This window comes from Anomaloglossus baeobatrachus, chromosome 11, assembly GCF_048569485.1.
Source record: "Anomaloglossus baeobatrachus isolate aAnoBae1 chromosome 11, aAnoBae1.hap1, whole genome shotgun sequence".
NCBI classification, from domain to species: domain Eukaryota; kingdom Metazoa; phylum Chordata; class Amphibia; order Anura; family Aromobatidae; genus Anomaloglossus; species Anomaloglossus baeobatrachus.
This window is the reverse complement of record NC_134363.1, coordinates 136,293,789-136,315,190: the sequence shown is the minus strand read 5'-3', so window position 1 is coordinate 136,315,190 and position 21,402 is coordinate 136,293,789. Positions and strand designations below refer to the sequence as shown.

The following is a 21,402-nucleotide window of genomic DNA, read 5'->3' as shown; positions in this document are numbered from 1 at the left end:
TTTTTTTTTCTTCTACTGTTTACTTTTGATTTCGTTTAGCAGTGAATGTACAGGAGAGACAGGCTGACACACATGTGCTACAAAGCGAAAGTGCAAGTCACACGAGGAGGAGGAACACAGGATTCTTCCTCCCCCTAATACTCAGAACACATTGCTCACAGCAGTGATGTGGGAGTCATAAATGCTTACAGGGGTCTTCCACATACTGCTCCCATGTCAGCTGAGCACTGTTGTTATACATTTGTGACATTTTTGAGCTTTCTCCAGACCGCTGGGGGTGCCGCCAGAAAAATGCTCGAGTTTCCCATAGGCTAATATTGGGCTTGGTGCTCGGGTCGAGCACCCAAGCATTTCAAAATGCTCGACCCGAGCATCGAGCACCCGAGCATTTTACTGCTCGCCCATCCCTACCTCTAATATTTTGCAGATTGAAATGTTCAAAATCTTTATTTGCCTCTTAAATGCTATTTTGCATTAAAATACATTTCAAATTCAATAGACTTGCTTGACACATGTTTGTACATTTCTTTCGTGTTCATTTTAGGATAAAGTGGCAGCAAATAATTTTTTTGAACAAGTTAAAAAAATATAGTAATTTCTGTTACGGGAAATTTTATTAAAATTCCAGAAGTGTAAAAAGAAAATGAACAGTTACAATTACATTTTAATGAAGTCAGTCAGTTGTGAGTGGCAGAAATACATTTCATTACATCAAGTGCTCACATAATGAAATGGTAAAATAGTTCACAATCAAATATATAATTAAATCCTCCGTTCAATCATTGCAATTAACATTTTTTTGAAATCTAGAGTATAAATATAATATAACATGTATGGGGACTATCCGGAATCAGACCGGTCACCCATGTTAAAAAACATCCCCCCAAGAGTTCCACATTCTAAAACAATAATGGGCTTCCAAGAATAAAGAATTTGGAGCCATTTACCTGCCACTACGATGTTGCTTTGTAGGATTAACTTTATAAATGTGCAAGTAAATTGTCTATATGAGTGAGACAACTAATTATAGCTGGATCTACTAGCAATTAATTATCTTTGATGAGCCATAGACATTGAATTATCAACTGGTAATAACCTTATGTCAACTATTCATTTGCATTTGCTACAAGCAAAGTTTATGGGCAGATGAAACTTTCTCCTATGATATCCCCCAAGTGGGTGAAGGTAATCCTGCAGTGATCAGCAATGGATGGATTTAGACCAGCCAACCCATGGTATTAGTTGACCACTGATTGGCTATAGAAAAGCTATTCAGCAGTCATTTACTAGGCAGACAATATTATTCTGTGCGTATAGATGGTCATATATTTCGGCAACACATTAACCTGTTTACACAGAGCAATGGATTACCGAGAACAAGAAACAAGCTTAAAGAGAACCTGTCATCAGGGTTAAGCATAGCATAGCAAAGTAATTGTATGACCATAATATCACTGTTGTACTGATTTAATGAATACATTCATGGAAGAAATGCACACCCTGTTTTTTTAGAATCATCAGTAGAAGTTTTGGTTTCCATGCATTGGGGCGGGACACTGGGCAAGACTATGGGTAGGGCCTTCTTTTCTGCCTAAACCCTTCCACTGCCTCTGATGTCTACTCTAAGGCGGGCTTTGCACACTACGACATCACAGGTGCAAGTGATGCACATCCAGCGTCACAGTCGATATCGTAGTGTGTAAATCCTTTTTGATACGATTAACGAGCGCAAAAGCGTCATTATCGTATTATCGGTGTAGGGTCCGGCATTTCCATGATTTGGAAATGACCGATGTTATGATGTTGTTCCTCGTTCCTGTGGCAGCACACATCGCTGTGTGTGAAGCCGCAGGAGCGAGGAACATCTCCTACCTGCGTCCTGCGGCTCATGCCAGCTATGCGGAAGGAAGGAGGTGGGTGGGATGTTTACGTCCCGCTCATCTCCGCCCCTCCGCTTCTATTGGCCATCTGCCATGTGACGTCGCTATGACGCCGCACGACCCGCCCCCTTAATAAGGAGGCAGGTTGCCGGCCAGAGCGAAGTCGCAGGGCAGGTGAGTGCATGTGAAGCTGGCGTAGCGATAATGTTCGCTACAGTAGCTATCACTATGATATTGCAGCTGCGATGGGGGCGGGGACTATCGCGCATGGCATCGCAGCATCGGCTTGCGATGTCGTAGTGTGCAAAGGGCCCCTTAATCCCCTTCCTTTTTTAAGTTTTGCACTTTTGCCATCCTAACCACGGGTGGCAAGTTCACAATTTGATCTTCTTTCAGTCATCAGGAAAATGGTGCTGGTGTATGCACAAATTTAGATCTTGGATCATCATTGAGCCAACATCTAAATCTGTGCATGCACCACAACCTGCACCAACTACTAAAGACTGCTGGGAGATCATTCTGCGCATGAGTTGCTATTGATGTAATTTTACTGATGTCTACTGCAAAATCAATATAGGAAAGTGCAACCCACGGCTAGGATGGCATTAGAGAGAAACATATATAAGGAAGACCCCAGAGGCAGTGGAGGGGCTGTGGCAGACAGAGAAGCGCTTACCGAGTCTCACCCCCATACTCCCATCCCACTGCACAGATAACAACATTTTTAATGATCATTTAAAAAAAAACAAAAAAAAACAGGCTGCAGATTTGTTATCAGAAGATACGTATTAAATCAGTATAACAGCACCATTGGAGCACAACTTTAGTTCAATATGCATAACCCTGATGACTAAAGATGAGTGAACCTGAAGTGCAATGTTCGGAGTTCAGGTTTGTAAACCAACTTTCAAAAAAACAAAGTTCGAGTTCGAAGTTCTAGTGAGGTATGAGTGCAAGCCACTCAAGCGAGCAGCACTGTGCTTGGGTATGAGGGATGCTCAGACCTGTGTGAGCCACTTGCAGTGTTTGATTGGCTCAAACTGAGGGTAAAATCAGCGTGATCAGATTTAGTGTGCACACACAAACAAAAAATTGAATAACTCCGCCCTCCTTGCCCCGGAAGTGTTCTGCTTATGGCTAGTAGCATGTGGGTGGAGCCACGATTTGCCAAATTACTGACTTCCATTGAGATTTGGATCAAGTCGGGTCAAAAACCAAACTTTTTTAAAGTTTGATTGTACCTGGCGAACCGAACTTCCAAAGGTTCGCTCATCTCTACTGATGATAAATTTCACCAAACAAGCATTTAACTCTTTTATTAGGTAATTGAACCTCCTTACATTGGCCATTTAGATGCTCCAATATAATTAATAAGTTTTCAATTGAAATAGGGTTTATTGAGATAAGAAATTTCTATTAAAGGCCCCAATAGACTTTAGAAAAAAAAGTCATCTGAATGCCAACTATCTAATGTGTATGGTGACCTTCCAACTCTACCCCAACATATGATTTGATAAACAAAAATAGGGCACATAAATCAACCATATGTGTTGATGTATAATAGAACTTATATAATACGTAATGATTAGGGATGATTGAATGTCACAAATATTCGGCAATATTCGGCTTCGCGAATATTCGACGAATAGGTCGCCGCTATGCGAATATTCGATGCGCAATGTAAGTCTATGGGAAGACCGAATAGTTGCTATTTGGCAACTATTCAGGTTTCCCATAGACTTACATTGCGCATCGAATATTCGCAAATAGTCGAATAGTGGTGACCTATTTGTCGAATATGAGCGTAGCAGAATATTTGAGGTATTCGATCATCCCTAGTAATGATAAGTGCCAAATACCAAGAACTAATGTATGAAGGCCAATCGGAAACCAATAAAACAAATTCACCAATGATAAAAAACAACAAGAGGTCTAATATAAATAAAATCACAAATGTTTATTAATAAATATAAAAGAAAAAACAGAGTAAGTTTACATTCCATTGTGTTCATGTGGTTTTTACTTTAGTCTGTTTTTTGTTTTACATTTATTAATAAACATTTGTGATTTTATTAATATTAGACTTCTGGTCGGTTTTTTCATCGGTGAATTTGTTTTCTCAAGATATGATGTAGAGGCAAAGTAATTAAATATCCAGTCATCTAGAATGAATGGTGTAATCTCGAAATAAGAAAACAAAAACATATTGCTCTAGTCTTATCTGCTGTGCAAGAAATATCCTCTCCATAACAGAGCGTACACACTAGATTTGTCTTGCCAACATTGAAAACTAAAAATTGAATAGCTGTAGTACCTGAAAGCAAAATGGAAGTGAATTTGTAGGATTATTGGAAGTTCCAAAAAAAGGAGAAACTGGTTGTCACGCTGTACTCTAGGGTGTCCTAAAGCAGTAAAGTGCAGTAATGTGGTACAGAGAAGATTCCAGAAACTACCTGAGAAGGTAGTTAGCAGGTAAACCACTAGCAGGTGGTAGAGTGGATAAACCATACAAGCAGAGTATTCCCTAACAGAAGTAATAGTAGTCAAGTCCACCATGGCAGTAGTATCGTCAGGATCGTCAGGATGCCGGATCACAACAGGAGGTCTCGTAAATACACAGGGGCAAAGCAAAACGTAGTCAGGTGGAAGCAAGGAGTCGGTAACCAGGAAGTCAAGAGCTAAGAAGCGGAGAGGGACATGAACGTAAACTAAGGTGTGTAGACAAGGAATGAACAGAAAGACAGATGAGCAGGGAACAGAAGGGAGACAGGGGGAGAGACACTGACAGGACAAGAACAGAGGACAGAGGAGGTCAACAACAGGTCAGGTGAACACAAAGGTCAGGAGGGGGCAGGGCAGACAACAGGTCACTCACAAGCTGAACGCAGCAGAGCCAGAAATATCACCGGAGTAGCTCCAAAGATGCAGTGTCATAATATAGTGGCCTGACCTCCGGAATGAGGCAAGAAGGATTAACCCCTAACATGACCTGTGTCAGGGATGTGAAACTAACAAAGGCTCAACAGCAGCTGAGCCAGGACTAAATCATGAAACTGGTTTTTCTCCATCATGGAAAAGCAACAAGTATAATTTTTTTATGGTTCTTATAAGTATTTGCCAACAATTCTCCATTACTACATATAAACGAGAGGCCAACTTTCCAGTAAAGCATTTTGTTTAGAGCATGTGTCTTTTAATTAGAAATTTTTTGCAGCAGGCCTGACCAGGCTTGCTTGTTGTGTGTTACGTACCAGCACGCGCAAGCCCTTTTTTCTGCTCGCTGCAGACCTACTTCTTCTGATCGGCATCTAATTCCTGTGGCCTTTGTGTCTGAGAAATGGTTTGAAATCTCCTGCTGACTGGCTGAAGTCTGTTTTTCTTCCTGGGGGCAGGGCAGACGCCATGTTTCTATATACTGGTACGTACCCCTCTTTAAAAAAAAAAGAACAAACAAAAAAATAAACAACAACATACAGTTTAAGATTAATGCAAGTCAAATATTCTGAAGTTTTACCAGTTATAATATTTATGCATTTCACTTTTATTTACAGATTTGATTTGGCGCTAAACCAATATCGAATTCATACAGAGCGCAAAATATTGCATCAACATAGAACTAATATGATTATTTTCACATTTGTGATAAAATTTGTCGATTGGAAAATATAAATAATGTTTTAATTTTAGTACATTAGTCTATGATAAAGTCTATAGTCTATGGTAAAGCTCATATAAAAATATTCTGACAGCACACCTTGTGGTCGATCCTGGTACTGCAGGTTTCTAATCTGAGTTCTCATTTGGTGTATGAGCTATAAAAATTATCTAAATATTAAAGTGTTAACAGACAAATTAATACATTTCAAAATATTGGTTTTGCCCAACACTGTTGTATATACTGCTAAAAAAAAATAAAGGGAACACTGAAACAAGGATTTTGTATTTTGGTGTTCCCTTTATTTTTTTTTAAGAGGAGTATATATTATCTCATAGTGATAGAATCTGTTTAATGAACATAACTTGTAGCATTGTTGTTAAATATATTAATCTAGATGTAGCAAATGTGAAACTGTCATTTAAAATATTCTGTTTGTGTATAATTGTTACTCAACAAATAGATTTTGCTTTTTTTTACTTTTTTCCATGAAAACTATAATATTGAGCATAGGCTGTGTGTGTCAATGTAGCCCAGCCTTGTACAAAATAGATAGAAATAATGAGCATTAACATTATTAAGAAGGAGGCATTATAATATTTTTTTTAATCCTAGATATAATCTTTGTACTTTTTAATGAGCAATCACTATTGCTCTTTGATGTTCTATCCTTAAATGTAGGTTGAGACTTAAGCGAATATTCGGCACTTTATTTTTAATTAACATATTGCTCGAGTGTGCTATCAAACTTAAATTGCACATAAATATGAAATAAATAAATTAATCAATATCTCATATAAAATGCTTCTCCATAGTGCATAAATCCCTCAATACATGAACAAGCACCAGACAGTAGGCATTCATATATTTAGATATGTGTACAATAACATAGTAACTAGCAAATACTGGTAACCCCATCAAGCTACAACACCAGTAGTTAGTACAATAAAACCATAGTGGTTACAGACGCGCAACAGCCAAAATGTGACTAAGACCACACTGCCCTTCACCTCGACGCACGTTTCACCTAGACTTTGTCTGGAGATGCAGGGACAGTGGGGCTGGTGTCATAAATAGACCATGAATAAAAAACACTTGTATTCAATTGCACACACCCACCGTCCACCGTCTCGCCCCGCCCGGCGTCCCGTAAACCAAAACATGCATGCTTGTGATGCGGACACCCGATTTGACACCAAGCAGGATGGGGAAGGAGGCAACAGAGCAGCAGGGATCCACACATCCAGTGAAGCCCAAGATACCTTGTTAGATAAGGGCAAACAAAAGGGCATATACAGCATAACAGCAATACCATTACTAGAACAAACATATGCATTGTTCAGTATTTTACACAAAAACATCTTTTTTAATAATAAATATTAGGCAATGAATGAGCACCAGAGTTAATTACAGACATCAATGTCCTCTAATAGTTCATATGAATATGCAGTCCAAAAGAATATACAGTGTGGAAAAAAGTATTTAGTCAGCCACCAATTGTGCAAGTTTTCCCACTTAAAAAGATGAGAGGCCTGTAATTGACATCATAGGTAGACCACAACTATGAGAGACAAAATGAGAAATCAAATCCAGAAAATCACCGCGTCTGATTTGGCAAGATTTTTTTTGCAAATTATGGTGGAAAATAAGTATTTAGTCATCTAAAAAAATGCAAGATTTCTGGCTCTCACAGACCTGTAACTTCTTCTTTAAGAGGCTCCTCTGTCCTCCACTCATTAACTGTAGTAATGGCACCTGTTTGAAATTGTTATCAATATAACAGACACCTGTCCACAACCTCAAACAGTCACACTCCCAACTCCACTATGGTGAAAACCAAAGAGCTGTCAAAGGACACCAGAAACAAAATTGTAGCCCTGTACCAGGCTGGGAAAACTGAATCTGCAATAGGCAAGCAGCTTGGTGCGATGAAATCAACTGTGGGAGAAATAATAAGAACATGGAAGACATAGAATACCACTGACAATCTCCCTCGATCTGGGGCTACACGCAAGATCTCACCCTGTGGGGTCAAAATGATCACAAGAATGGTGAGCAAAAATCCCAGAAGCACACAAGGGGACCTAGTGAATGACCTGCATAGAGCTGGGACCACCGTAAAAAAGGCTACCATCAGTAACACACTACACCGCCAGAGACTCAGATCCTGCAGTGCCAGACGTGTTCCCCTGCTTAAGCCAGTACATGTCAAGGCCCATCTGAAGTTTGCTAGAGAGCATTTGGATTATCCAGAAGAGAATTGGGAGAATGTCATATGGTCTGATGAAACCAAAGTAAAACATTTGGTAGAAACACAACTTGTCGTGTTTGGAGGAGACAGAATGCTGAGTTGCATCCAAAGAACACCATACCTACTGTGAAGCATGGGGGTGGCAACATCTTGCTTTGGGGCTGTTTCTCTGCAAAGGGACCATGACGACTGATAAATGTACATGAAAGAATGAATGGGGCCATGTATCTTGAGATTTTGAGTGCAAACCTCCTTTCATCAGCAAGGGCATTGAAGATGAAACGTGGCTGGGTTTTTCAGCATGAAAATGATCACAAGCACACCGCCAGGGAAACGAAGGAGTGGCTCCGTAAGGAGCATATGAAGATCCTGGAGTGGCCTAGCCAGTCTACAAATATTAACCCCATTTAAAATCTTTGGAGGGAGTTTAAAGTCCGAGTTGCCCAGTGACAGGCCCAAAACATCACTGCTCTAGAGGAGATCTGCATGGAGGAACAGGCCAACATACCACCAACAGTGAAAGCCAGCCTTATGAAGACTTACAGAAAACGTCTGACCTCTGTCATTGCCAAACAAGAATGTATAACAAAATATTAAGATGAATTTTTGTTATTGACCAAATCCTTATGTTCCACCGTAATTTAAAAAAAAAAAAAAATCTTGCCAAACTAGACAAGGTGATTTTCTGGATTTGTTTTCTCATTTTGTCTCTCATAGTTGTGGTCACCTATAATGTGAATTACAGGCCTCTCTCATCTTTTTAAGTGGGAGAATTTTCAAAATTGGTGACTCAATAAATACTTTTTTTTCCCCCACTATAGAAGCAATTCATTGTCAACATATGTCTGCTGCAACCAATCAGTGGCCGTATCGCCCAACAAGTTGGCAGACTTTCAGTGCTACCTCTTTATCCGATGTATTTAAAAATTTTCCAGGGATATTGATGTAAAAATTGGCCTTTATTACAGAGAGCCCCAATGGTGCAGCAGAAAACAACCCATTTTGGGACTGAATTTCACAACTATGCTGCTAGACCTTATTAGTGGCATGGCCTGCATGTGTGGATGAAATACTAGTATGAAATTTAAAGTTGACACAAACATGTTCTGTATTAATGGAGAATGGTCCTCAGAATAATTTCAGAGGTTGGCCCAAGAGACCTTAGTTTTATACTTTAGTGTATTCCATCTATAAAGAGGACTGCTGGATTGAATCTACAGGATATAAAATTAGACCAAAATTGGAATTTGAATTGGAAGAGTAGAAATTGTTCCTCTTTTTTTCCTCTTTTCACCATCTTGTTCAATCTGTGACTTCATCCCAGTGTCAATATGGCCAAGCCATAGTCTTAGGGCGGCTTTGCACACTACGACATTGCAGGTGTGATGTCTGTGGGGTCAAATCGAAAGTGATGCACATCCGGTGTCACTTGCGATGTCGTAGTGTGTAAAACCTTTTTGATACGATGAACGAGCGCAAAAGCATCGTTATCGAGTCATCGGTGTATTCTCCGACATTTCCATAATGCCGGTGCAGCGACTGGTACGATGTTGTACCTCTTTCCTGTGGCAGCACACATCGCTGTGTGTAAAGCCGCAGGGGCGAGGAACATCACCTTACCTGCGTCCCGGCTGCTATGAGAAGGAAGGAGGTGGGCGGGATGTTTACCTCCGTTGCTATTGGCCGCCTGCCGTGTGACGTCGCTGTGACGCCACACGGCCCGCCCTCTTAGGAAGAAGGCGGTTCGCCGGCCAGAGCGACGTCGCAGGACAGGTGAGTGCATGTGAAGCTGCCGTAGCGATAATGTTCGCTACGGCAGCTATCACAAGATATCGCATCTGCGACAGGGGCGGGGACTATCGCACTCGACATCGCAGCATCGGCATGCGATGTCGTAATGTGCAAAGCCCGCCTTAGACTAATCATTCACCAGTGTCTTTCCTCTCCATCCATTCATATGGTCGGGACACTATCGGAGCATAACCTGCACATTTTCAGTCTCTACAATTCATGATTGTGTTTACTCTTTCTGGTGTGATGTCATAGCTGTACTTTATGCCCTGAACCATTCAGATGCAAGTACATCTCAATTAATTAGAATATCATCAAAAAGTTAACTTCTTTCAGCAATTCAATACAAAAAGTGAAACACATATATCATATAGAGGCATTAAAAACAGTGATCTATTTCAAGGGTTTATATCTGTTAATGTTGATGATTATGGCTTACAGCCAATGAAAACCCAAAAGTCATCTCAGAAAATTAGAATATTATATTAGACCAGGTTAAGACAGGCACTTGCTGAGCTTAAGAGGTGTTTGAAGTAACCCCAATTGAATACCTGGTAGAGGAACTGTTGCTGATCCTAAGAGTGAATAGGGGTTCCTTTAGTAAGCTTTTTGTAAGTGTGGCTTGAGCAAGTGATGTCATGGTCCAAAAAACTGACACGTTTCAAAGGACAGAGCGGCCTCCTTCGTCAGGGACCTCGTGAGAGCCCGTAGTGGCCATCCCCTGTGCTTGTGACATCACTTGCATTCCCTAACGCGATCTGTTATCGCTGGAGCTCCATTGGCTGGGTGCTCCGGCGTGTTTTTTTGCGTTTCCCACCGTCTGTTCAAGGTACCAGAAACTCAGCACAAGCCACACCTATAAGAAGCTGACTAAAGGAACTCCTATTTACTCTTAGGATCAGCAACAGTTCCTCTCACCAGGTATTTGATTGGGGTTACTTCAAACAGCTATTATGCTCAGCAAGTGCCTGTCTTAGCTCAGTCATTGTGGTTTAAGCTTCTGGGTGGGTCCAGGTCTGTTTTTTTGTTTTATTAGAAACTAGCACTATTCTGTTGGATATTAATTATTCAGGTGGATCCAATGGGCTTATTTTTTGCAGGATTTCATTCAAAGTACTATTGGAAGCGTGGGGTTCAAACATTAATTCTATTTAAAAAATCATTTTTCTGAAGGCTTTCACACAGGGCCCCCTTTTCACTCGCAGCTCTACTATAGCAGTAGCGCTGGTGTTGGTATTATCTATTCATTATTATATAAAACCAATTCAAAAAATTATTTTAATTTCAGAAATGTTGGTGCCTACTTAAACGTCTGTACAGTAAATGCCTCAATACGTGGCCAGGGCTCCTTTTGCATGAATTACTGCATCAATGCGGCGTGGCATGGAGGCGATCAGCCTGTGGCACTGCTGAGGTGTTATGGAAGCCCAGGTTGCTTTGATCGCAGCCTTCAACTCGTCTGCATTGTTGGGTCTGGTGTCTCTTATGGATTCTCTACGGAGTTTAGGTCAGGCGAGTTTGCTGGCCCATCAAGCACAGTGATACTGCGGTTAGTAAACCAGGTATTGGTACTTTTGGCAGTGTGGACAGGAGCCAATTCCTGCTGGAAAATGAAATTTCCATCTCCAAAAAGCTTGTCAGCAGATGGAAGCATGAAGTGCTGTAAAATTTCCTGGTGGATGGCTGCGCTGACTTTAGTCTTGATAAGACACAGTGGACATCTGTCAAGTCAGCAGTCTTCCCTATGATTGTGTAGCCTACTGAACCAGACTAAGAGACCATTTTTAATGCTTAGGAAGCCTTTGTAGGTGTTTTTGTGGTAATTATCCTAATTTTCTAAGATAATGACTTTAGGGTTTTCATTGGCTGTAAACCATAATCATCAACATTAACAGAAATAAAACTTGAAATAGATCCCTCTGTGTGTAATGACTCTATATTATAGACGTGTTTCACTTTTTGTACTGAATTACAGAAATAAATTAACTTTATGATGTCACTCTAATTTATTGAGATGTACTTGCATCTGAATGGTTCAGAGCATAAAGTACAGCTATGACATCACACCAGGAAGAGTAAACACAATCATGAATTGTAGAGAGTGAACATGTGCAGGTTACGCTCCGATAGTGTCCCAAGCAAATGGATGGAGAGGAAAGACACTGGTGAATGATCAGTGTAAGACTATGGCTTGGCCATATTGACACTGGGATGAAGTCACAGTTTGAACAAGATGGTGAAAAGAGGAAAAAAAAGAGGAACAATTTTTACTCTTTTAATTCAAATTCCAATTTTGGTCTAATTTTATATCCTGTAGATTCAATCCAGTAGTCCTCTTTATAGATAGAATACACTAAAGTATAAAACTAAGGTCTTTTGGGCCAACCTCATGAAATGATTCTGTGGGCCATTCTCCATTAATGCAGAACATGTTTGTGTCATCTCCTCTTCCTCTCTTTCTTCTTCAAAAAAGCAATCTCACTCACTAAGGAGGAGACACTGCCCTTCTATCCCTCTCATCCTTGTACTCTTTTTATTGTTTTCCTCAAGACACATTTTATGCTGGGTTATGATGCCTTCTAAAATGTTATAAAGAGCCTACACAAGCAGAGGAAGGAGGACTACAGGCTCCTGGAAGGTGAAAAAAATATCACTTGAATAGATATATTGTGAAGTTTCATGTTTTCAAATATAACAGTGATTCATGAAAACCATATGATAGATTTTTTTGAATTAATGATTCCTTCCAATATATAAACCTCAAGATTAACTGAACGTGTCAGACAACATTTTGTCGAAATCTAAAAATTCACTTTGAACCCACTTGTACTGAATCAAATGAGAAAATTCATTTTTAGCACTAGTCATAGTTAATTTATACCTCAACTGACAAAATGCAAAGTGAATATGACCTTTGAAGTGTTCTACTAGTCTTCCTAGAACTTGAGAGTACCCAGTTTTAGGCGCTGTGCAAGTACTAATATGTCACATGAAGGAGAGACTAAATTTAGCTTATAACTCTACAACGTTCTAGTGTTCAGTGCAATCTTAGAGAAGTGATGTGACCCACATTATTACTTTACATTTTTACCTTATTTTTTTCTAGCTATCCTACATAAAGTATCTATCTACTAAAAGTATTTAAAAATCCTTAAGAGTCCATGCAGGCTCCCTCAGCCCTTATCATAGCTTGCCTACATAAACTGCGTAAGACGTCACTCATTTACTTGGAGCGGTAGCACTTTGCATTTTGCTTACGAGCAATCAGCGCACTACTCATTAAATGTCTTCTTCTGCAGCCATGATAACTGCTTACAATGCAATAACAATAATAATAGGGGATAAAGAAGCACTGAAAATTCCATTACAGGTTAGTGCAAGCTTCAGGGCGATGGACTCCATCCCCGATGTAACCATAGATTGTCTGTGTAATGGATTTGGTAGAATAAACCACTGTTCAGAAAAGATCTCAAGGATTTCTTATTCTTATTCCTCTTCTTCTTCCGTTCTCCTTTTTCCTATTTTTCTTTCTTCCATCTACTTCCTTCTTCTTCCTTCTTCACCCTGCTTCCTCTCTTTCTACCTCATTTTTCTTCTTGTTCATTCTTTTCCTCGTCATCTTTCTTAGTATGTCTTCTTCCTTCTTATTTATTTATTTTATTTTACTCACTTATATACTTATATTAATTCCACAGCACTTTACAGATGTGATCATTCTTTCATCTATTTCCTTCTTCATCTTGTTCTTCTTTCTTCTGTTTCTTTCTTCTTCCTTCTTCTTTATTCCTTCCTCCTCTTCTTCCTTCTTCTTCTTTCTTTATCTTTTTTTCTTCCACTGTAATGCCTTCTTCCTTCTTTCTTCTTTTTCCTTCTTTCTTCTTCCTTCCTCCTCTTCTTCATCCACCATCCTTCTCATTGCTTCTTCTATTTTCTTCTTCCGTCTTCTTTCTTTATCTTATTTCCTCCGCTTCTTATTTCTTCCTTCTTCTTCTTCCGCCATCCTTCTCCTTGCTTCTTCTATTTTGTCTTCATTCTTCTTCTTAATAAGAAATAATCTTTACCGAATTCCAAATTCTATATGAAATAAATGTTGTTTTCCCAACAATGCCATACAATCCTTTAGAGATAATACAACTTCACATTCCAAATACAAACCCATATACTGTACCGGTAAACAGGATCAAGTCATTTCTGTTGAACTTTTTAGTTTCAGCTTTAAAGGTTGGGACTTGATGACAAATCGGAATATAGGTTTCCGGAGGCTGCGGCCCTAAAGTAGATGCTGCTCATTCTGTTGCCCACCACCTATACATTATGTCTTCCAAAGACATTGTATATATTTATGATTTGCCTATTTTTCTTGGTTATTTAGAAACAGCAATGACAGAACATCTGAAGCATTAAGAAAAAAAAATATCTAAGTACAACAAAAATAATAAATTTCGTTTTGTAATTTACATTGTTTATTTAGGATGAGAGATATAAATGTGAAAACATTTTTATTTTTCTTCTTCTACATTATTATTATCATTATTATTACTATTATGATTACAAAATTACTGTTATTAAATATTACATGATAACAGAAATGTTCTAGCGGTAGCCTTATAACTAACGTGGATTGGTAAAAGATAGATAAATTGAAGACAGAAGGAAGTCTTTGAAATTGAATTAATTATAGTACTTTTATAGCCATTTAACCGATAATCCTAACATGTTGATCCATAAGCTGGAAAAAATCCATGAGGCAGATACTAATTAAATCAAGTAAGGTGGGTAGGAGATTAGTGGGGTTAATATATATATATATATATATATATATACAGTACTGACCAAAGGTTTGGACACACCTTCTCATCTCTAGAACAACTGTTAAGAGGAGACTTTGTGCAGCAGGCCTTCATGGTAAAATAGCTGCTAGGAAACCACTGCTAAGGACAGGCAACAAGCAGAAGAGGCTTGTTTGGGCTAAAGAACACGAAGCATGGACATTAGACCAGTGGAAATCTGTGCTTTGGTCTGATGAGTCCAAATTTGAGATCTTTGGATCCAACCACCATGTCTTTGTAGAAAAGGCGAACGAATGGACTCTACATGGCTGGTTCCCACCGTGAAGTATGGAGGAGGAGGTGTGCTGGTGTGGGGGTGCTTTGCTGGTGACACTGTTGGGGATTTATTCAAAATTGAAGGCATACAGAACCAGCATGCCTACCACAGCATCTTGCAGCGGCGTGCTATTCAATCCGGTTTGCGTTTGGTTGGACCATCATTTATTTTTCAACAGGACAATGACCCCAAACACACCTCCAGGCTGTGTAAGGGCTATTTGACTAAGAAGGACAGTGATGGGGTGCTACACCAGATGACCTGGTTTTCAGTCACCAGACCTAAACCAAATCGAGATGGTTTGGGGTGAGCTGGACCGCAGAGTGAAGGTAAAAGGACCAACAAGTGCTAAGCATCTCTGGGAACTCCTTCAAGACTGTTGGAAAACCATTTCCGGTGACTACCTCTTGAAGCTCATCTAGAGAATGCCAAGAGTGTGCAAAGTAGTAATGAAAGCAAAAGGTGGCTACTTTGAAGAAACTAAAATATAAGACATATTTTCAGTTGTTTCACACTTTTTTAAGTATTTCATTCCACATATTTTAATTCATAGTTTTGATGCCTTCAATGTGAATCTACAATTTTCAGAGTTCTGAAAATAAAGAAAACTCTTTGAATGAGAAGGTGTGTCCACACTTTTGGTCTGTACTGTATATATATATACAGTATATATAAATCTGTAAGGATGGAGACCAGTGCAATAACTCAATAACACTACAATTTGCAGCTAGATTATGGAAAAACCCTCACTTTGCCTAAAAAATTGAATAAAACATATAATCAATAACTAAAAAAATGAGTAGGGTTAAGCCCCCACACTACAAAAATACAGTAGTAGATATACTGTATCTGCGTGGGAACATATAATAATATATATGTTACCATGCAGATTTTATTTCTATACTTCCACGGTACATTGATGACCTGTTCTTTGTGCTGTTCTTTGTTTAGACCTTTTATACCACAACTTTTTAGGTGAGTGTGATGATATATATATACATATATATATATATATATATATATATATATATATATATATATTAGCTGTACTACCCGGGTTAATAACTGCTGTTAACAAAATAGAATGTATTAACAAAAATGTATTCTGCACACAAAAACCACAAAACAAATAGATAGAAATGTAATTATTAAATTGTTGCCTATATTAACCCTAGAACGCGCAAGCAATTCAATCTACCATAGAAAACAAATGACCTAGCAGGCCTGAGAGGCCCCAGGTATGCGTTCTAGGGTTAACCAATCAGAGCTCAGATTAAATAACTGTAGCAAAATAGAAGCTAAGCTGTGATTGGTTGCTATTGGCAGCCTGAGAAATCTCCAGGCAACAGAAAGCCCTCCCCCCTGATAGTATATATTAGCTCACACATGCACATAATAGACAGGTCATGTGACTGATAACTGCCGTATTTCCTATATGGTACATTTGTTGTTCTTGTAGTTTGGCTGCTTATTAATCAGATTTTTATTTTTGAAGGCTAATACCAGACTTGTGTGTGTCATAGGGCAATTATGTGGCGAGGTTGGTGTATGTGTGCTGAAATGTGTGCTGTGGGTGTTATATGTGTTCAAGCACGTGGTAGTGTGTGGGGCATTTTGTGTGTGTGTTCATATCCCGAGTGTGGTGAGTATCCCATGTCGGGGCCCCACCTTAGCAACTGTACGGTATATACTCTTTGGCGCCATCGCCTCATTTTTTTAAGTCCCCCTTGTTCACATCTGGCAGCTGTCAATTTGCCCCCAACTCTTTTTGTTTCACTTTTTCCCCATTATGTAGATAGGGGCAAAATTCATTGGTAAATTGGAACGCGCGGGGTTAAAATTTTACCTCACAACATAGCACCCGGCGCTCTCCAGGATAGTGACTGTCTCTCTGTTTCTCTCCCATTCTCTGCCTGTCTCCCCCTCTGTATATATCTCTCTGTCTCTCTTTCTTTATCTCTTTGTCTGTCTGTCTCTTTCCCTGTCTGTCTATCTATCTCTGTCTCTTTCCCTGACTGTCTCTTTCCCTCTCTTTCCCTGTCTGTCTCTTTCCCTCTGTCTCTTTCCCTGTGTCTGTCTCTTTGTCTGTCTCTTACCTTGTCTGTCTCTTTCCCTCTCTTTCCCTGTCTGTCTCTTTCCCTCTGTCTCTTTCCCTGTGTCTGTCTCTTTGTCTGTCTCTTTACCTGTCTTTGTCTGTCTATTACCTTGTCTGTCTCTTACCCTCTCTTTCCCTGTCTGTCTCTTTCCCTGTCAGTCTGTCTCTTTGTCTGTGTCTGTCTCTTACCTGTCTTTCTCTTTCCCTCTCTTTCCCTGTCTGTCTCTGTCCCCGTCAGTCTGTCTCTTTGTCTGTGTCTGTCTCTTTGTGTCTGTCTCTTACCCTGTCTATGTCTGTTTCTTACCCTGTCTGTGTCTGCCTCTTTCCCTGTCTGTGTGTCTCTTTCCCTGGCTGCATTGTGACACGCCAACATTCCATATAAGGGCTGGGCTGCGCATTCTTCTGAAGTTCTGGCTGCACTGTGGCTCCTAGCTCCATTCGCTTTAATGGAGGAAGGTTTTTTGGCAAATAACTGTAAAGCGCGGGCTTAAAATTTTCCCTCGAACTATAGCCTATGACGCTCTCGGGGTCCAGAAGCGTGAGTGTGCAAAATTTTGTGGCTGTAGCTGCGATGGTGCAGATGCCAATCTGCATACATTCATACATACATACATACATACATTCAGCTTTATATATCATATATATATATATATATATATATATATATATATATATATATATATATTATAGCACCACTTATTCCATGGCGCTTTGCAAGTGAAAGAGGGTATACGTACAACAATCAATAACAATACAAAACAGACTGGTATAGGAGAAGAGAGGACAGAGCTGGTTGCGCAATGGTGTACTGGATTGAGGGTTATTGTAGGTTGTAGGCTTGTTGGAAGAGATGGCTCTTCAAGTGTAAATGTATATATTTTATATACACAGTACAGACCAAAAGTTTGGACACACCTTCTCATTCAAAGAGTTTTCTTTATTTTCATGACTTTGAAAATTATAGATTCACATCATTGAAGGCATCAAAACTATGAATTAACAAATGTGGAATTAAATACTTAACAAAAATATGTGAAACAACTGAAAATATGTGTTATATTCTAGGTTCTTCAAAGCAGCCACCTTTTGCTTTGATTATTGCTTTGCACACTCTTGGCATTCTCTTGATGAGCTTCAAGAGGAAGTCACCAGAAATGGTCTTCCAACAGTCTTGATGGAGTTCCCAGAGATGCTTAGCACTTTTTGGCCTTTTTGCCTTCACTCTGCGGTCCAGTTCACCCCAAACATCTTGATTGGCTTCAGGTCTGGTGACTGTGGAGGCCAGGTCATCTGGCGTAGCACCCCATCACTCTCCTTCTTAGTCAAATAGCCCTTACACAGCCTGGAGATGTGTTTGGGGTCATTGTCCTGTTGAAAAATAAATGATGGTCCAACTAAACACAAACCGGATGGAATAGCATGCCGCTGCAAGATAATATGGTAGCCATGCTGGTTCAGTATGCCTTCAATTTTGAATAAATCCCCAACAGTGTCAGCAGCAAAGCACCCCCACACCATCACACCTCCTCCTCCATGCTTCACGGTGGGAACAAGGCATGTAGAGTCCATCCGTTCACCTCTTCTGCGTCGCACAAAGACACGGTGGTTGGATCCAAAGATCTCAAATTTGGACTCATCAGACCAAAGCACAGATTTCCACTGGTCTAATGTCAATTTCTTATATTCTTTAGCCCAAACAAGTATCATAGTATCATAGTATCATAGTTTTTAAGGTTGAAGGGAGACTCTAAGTCCATCTAGTTCAACCCGTAGCCTAACATGTTGATCCAGAGGAAGGCAAAAAAAACCCAATGTGGCAAACAAGTTCCAATGGGGAAAAAATTTCCTTCCTGACTCCACATCCGGCAATCAGACTAGTTCCCTGGATCAATACCCTGTCATAAAATCTAATATACATAACTGGTAATATTACATTTTTCAAGAAAGGCGTCCAGGCTCTGCTTAAATGTTAGTAGTGAATCACTCATTACAACATCATGCGGCAGAGAGTTCCATAGTCTCACTGCTCGTACAGTAAAGAATCCTCGTCTGTGATTATGATTAAACCTTCTTTCCTCAAGACGTAGCGGATGCCCCCGTGTTCCAGTCGCAGGCCTAGGTGTAAAAAGATCTTTGGAAAGGTCTCTGTACTGTCCCCTCATATATTTATACATTGTGATTAGATCCCCCCCTAAGCCTTCGTTTTTCCAAACTAAATAACCCCAAGTTTAATAACCTGTCTTGGTATTGCAGCCCACCCATTCCTCTAATAATCTTGGTCTCTCTTCTCTGCACCCTCTCCAGTTCAGCTATGTCCTTCTTATATATCGGTGACCAGAATTGTACACTGTATTCTAAGTGCGGTCGCACTAGTGACTTGTACAGAGGTAGAACTATATTTTTTTCATGAACACTTATACCTCTTTTAATACATCCCATTATTTTATTAGCCCTGGCAGCAGTTGCCTGACACTGTCCACTAAAGTGAAGTTTACCATCCACCCATACACCCAAGTCTTTTTCTGTGTCTGTTTTACCCAGTGTTCTACAATTAAGTACATAATCATAAATGTTATTTCCTCTACCCAAGTGCATGACCTTCCATTTATCTACATTAAACTTCAATTGCCACTTCTCAGCCCAATCCTCCAATTTACATAAATCTCCCTGTAATATAAAATTATCCTCCTCTGTATTGATTACCCTGCAGAGTTTAGTATCATCTGCAAATATTGAAATTCTACTCCGCATGCCCCCAACAAGGTCATTTATAAATATGTTGAAAAGAAGCGGGCCCAATACTGACCCCTGTGGTACCCCACTATGAACTGAAACCCAGTCCGAGTACGTACCATTAATAACCACCCTTTGTTTCCTATCACTGAGCCAGTTTTTAACCCAGTTACACATATTTTCCACTATCCCCATTATTCTCATTTTATGTACCAACCTTTTGTGTGGCACCGTATCAAAAGCTTTTGAAAAGTCCATATACACAACATCCACTGCATTTCCCTGGTCCAGGCTTGAACTTACCTCTTCATAGAAGCTGATCAAATTAGTTTGACAGGATCGATCCCTCATAAACCCATGTTGATACTCTGTCATAAGGTTATTTTTCTTGAGATACTCCAGTATAGCATCTCTCAAGAAACCCTCAAGGATTTTCCCAACCGTAGAGGTTAAACTTTCCGGCCTATAATTTCCCGGCTCAGTTTTTGTCCCCTTTTTGAATATTGGCACCACATTTGCTATGCGCCAGTCCTGCGGTACCGACCCTGTTATTAAGGAATCTGAGAATATTAAAAATAATGGTCTATCTATCACAGAACTCAATTCCTGTAGTACTCTGGGGTGTATGCCATCCGGGCCCGGAGATTTGTCAACCTTAGTGATTTTGAGGCGGCGGCGTACTTCCTGCTGGGTTAAGCAGGTAATATTCAAGGGTGAATTTATGGTATCACTGGTCATGTCATCTGCCATGGCATTTTCTTGTATAAAAACCGTAGAAAAAAAGTCATTCAGCAGGTTGGCTTTACCCTCATCCCCTTCCACCATTTCACCAAGACTATTTTTAAGGGGGCCAACACTATCGCTTTTCAGTTTTTTACTGTTTATGTAGTTAAAGAATATTTTAGGATTATTTTTACTTTCTCTCGCAATGAGTCTCTCTGTCTCAAACTTAGCTAACTTAATTTGCTTTTTACATATTTTATTTAATTTTCTATAATTATATAATGCCTCATCACTACCTACCCTCTTTAATTCTTTTAAGGCTTTCTGTTTTTCTTTTATTGCTTCCCTTACAGCTCTATTTAGCCATAGGGGTTTCCTCCTATTTCTAGCATGTTTGTTCCCATAGGGTATATTTTCTGCACAAGCCCTATTCAGGATGCTCATAAAAGTCTCCCATTTGCTTTGTGTACTTTTATTACTCAGTACATCATCCCAGTTTATTGCACTAAGATCATCTCTCAACCGTTTAAAATTTGCTTTCCTGAAATTTAGTGTCCTTGTAGCCCCTCTACTATACATCTTACTAAAGAATACATGAAAACTTATTATTTTGTGATCACTATTCCCCAAGTAACCCCCAACTTGTATATATTGTATATAAGTCTCTTCTGCTTGTTGCCTGTCTTTAGGAGTGGTTTTCTAGCAGCTATTTTACCATGAAGGCCTGCTGCACAAAGTTTTCTCTTAACAGTTGTTCTAGAGATTTGTCTGCTGCTAGACCTCTGTGTGGCATTGACCTGGTCTCTAATCTGAGCTACTGTTAACCTGCGATTTCTGAGGCTAGGGACTTGAATATACTTATCCTCTGCAGCAGAGGTGACTCTTGATCTTCCTTTCCTGGGTCGGTCCTCATGTGAGCCAGTTTCTTTGTAGAGTTTGATAGTTTTTGCCACTGCACTTGAGGACAGTTTCAAAGTTTTCCCAATTTTTCGGACTGACGGACCTTCATTTTTTACTGTAATGATGGCCACTTGTTTTTCTTTACTTAGCTACTTTTTTCTTGCCATAATACAAATTCTAACAGTCTATTCATTAAGATTATCAGCTGTGTATCCACCAGACATCTGCACAACACAACTGATGGTCCTAACCCTATTCATAAGGCAAG

General features: G+C 39.6%; 1 protein-coding gene across 5 annotated transcripts in view; it reads left to right on the top strand.

The window, feature by feature from the left end:
* Positions 1 to 21,402, top strand: part of AJAP1 (adherens junctions associated protein 1) — a 399,752-nt gene that overhangs the window by 361,181 nt on the left and 17,169 nt on the right. For 2 of the 5 annotated variants that reach the window (XM_075329237.1, XM_075329238.1), the window contains exon 5: positions 5,167 to 5,298. The exons of 2 other annotated variants lie outside the window; for them this stretch is intronic. In XM_075329237.1, the coding sequence (XP_075185352.1) occupies positions 5,167 to 5,239 (73 nt within the window). In that variant the 3' untranslated portion in view covers positions 5,240 to 5,298. Of the gene's footprint in view, positions 1 to 5,134; positions 5,299 to 21,402 lie in introns of those variants that run through there. One more of the 5 variants, XM_075329239.1, reaches the window with a different exon arrangement.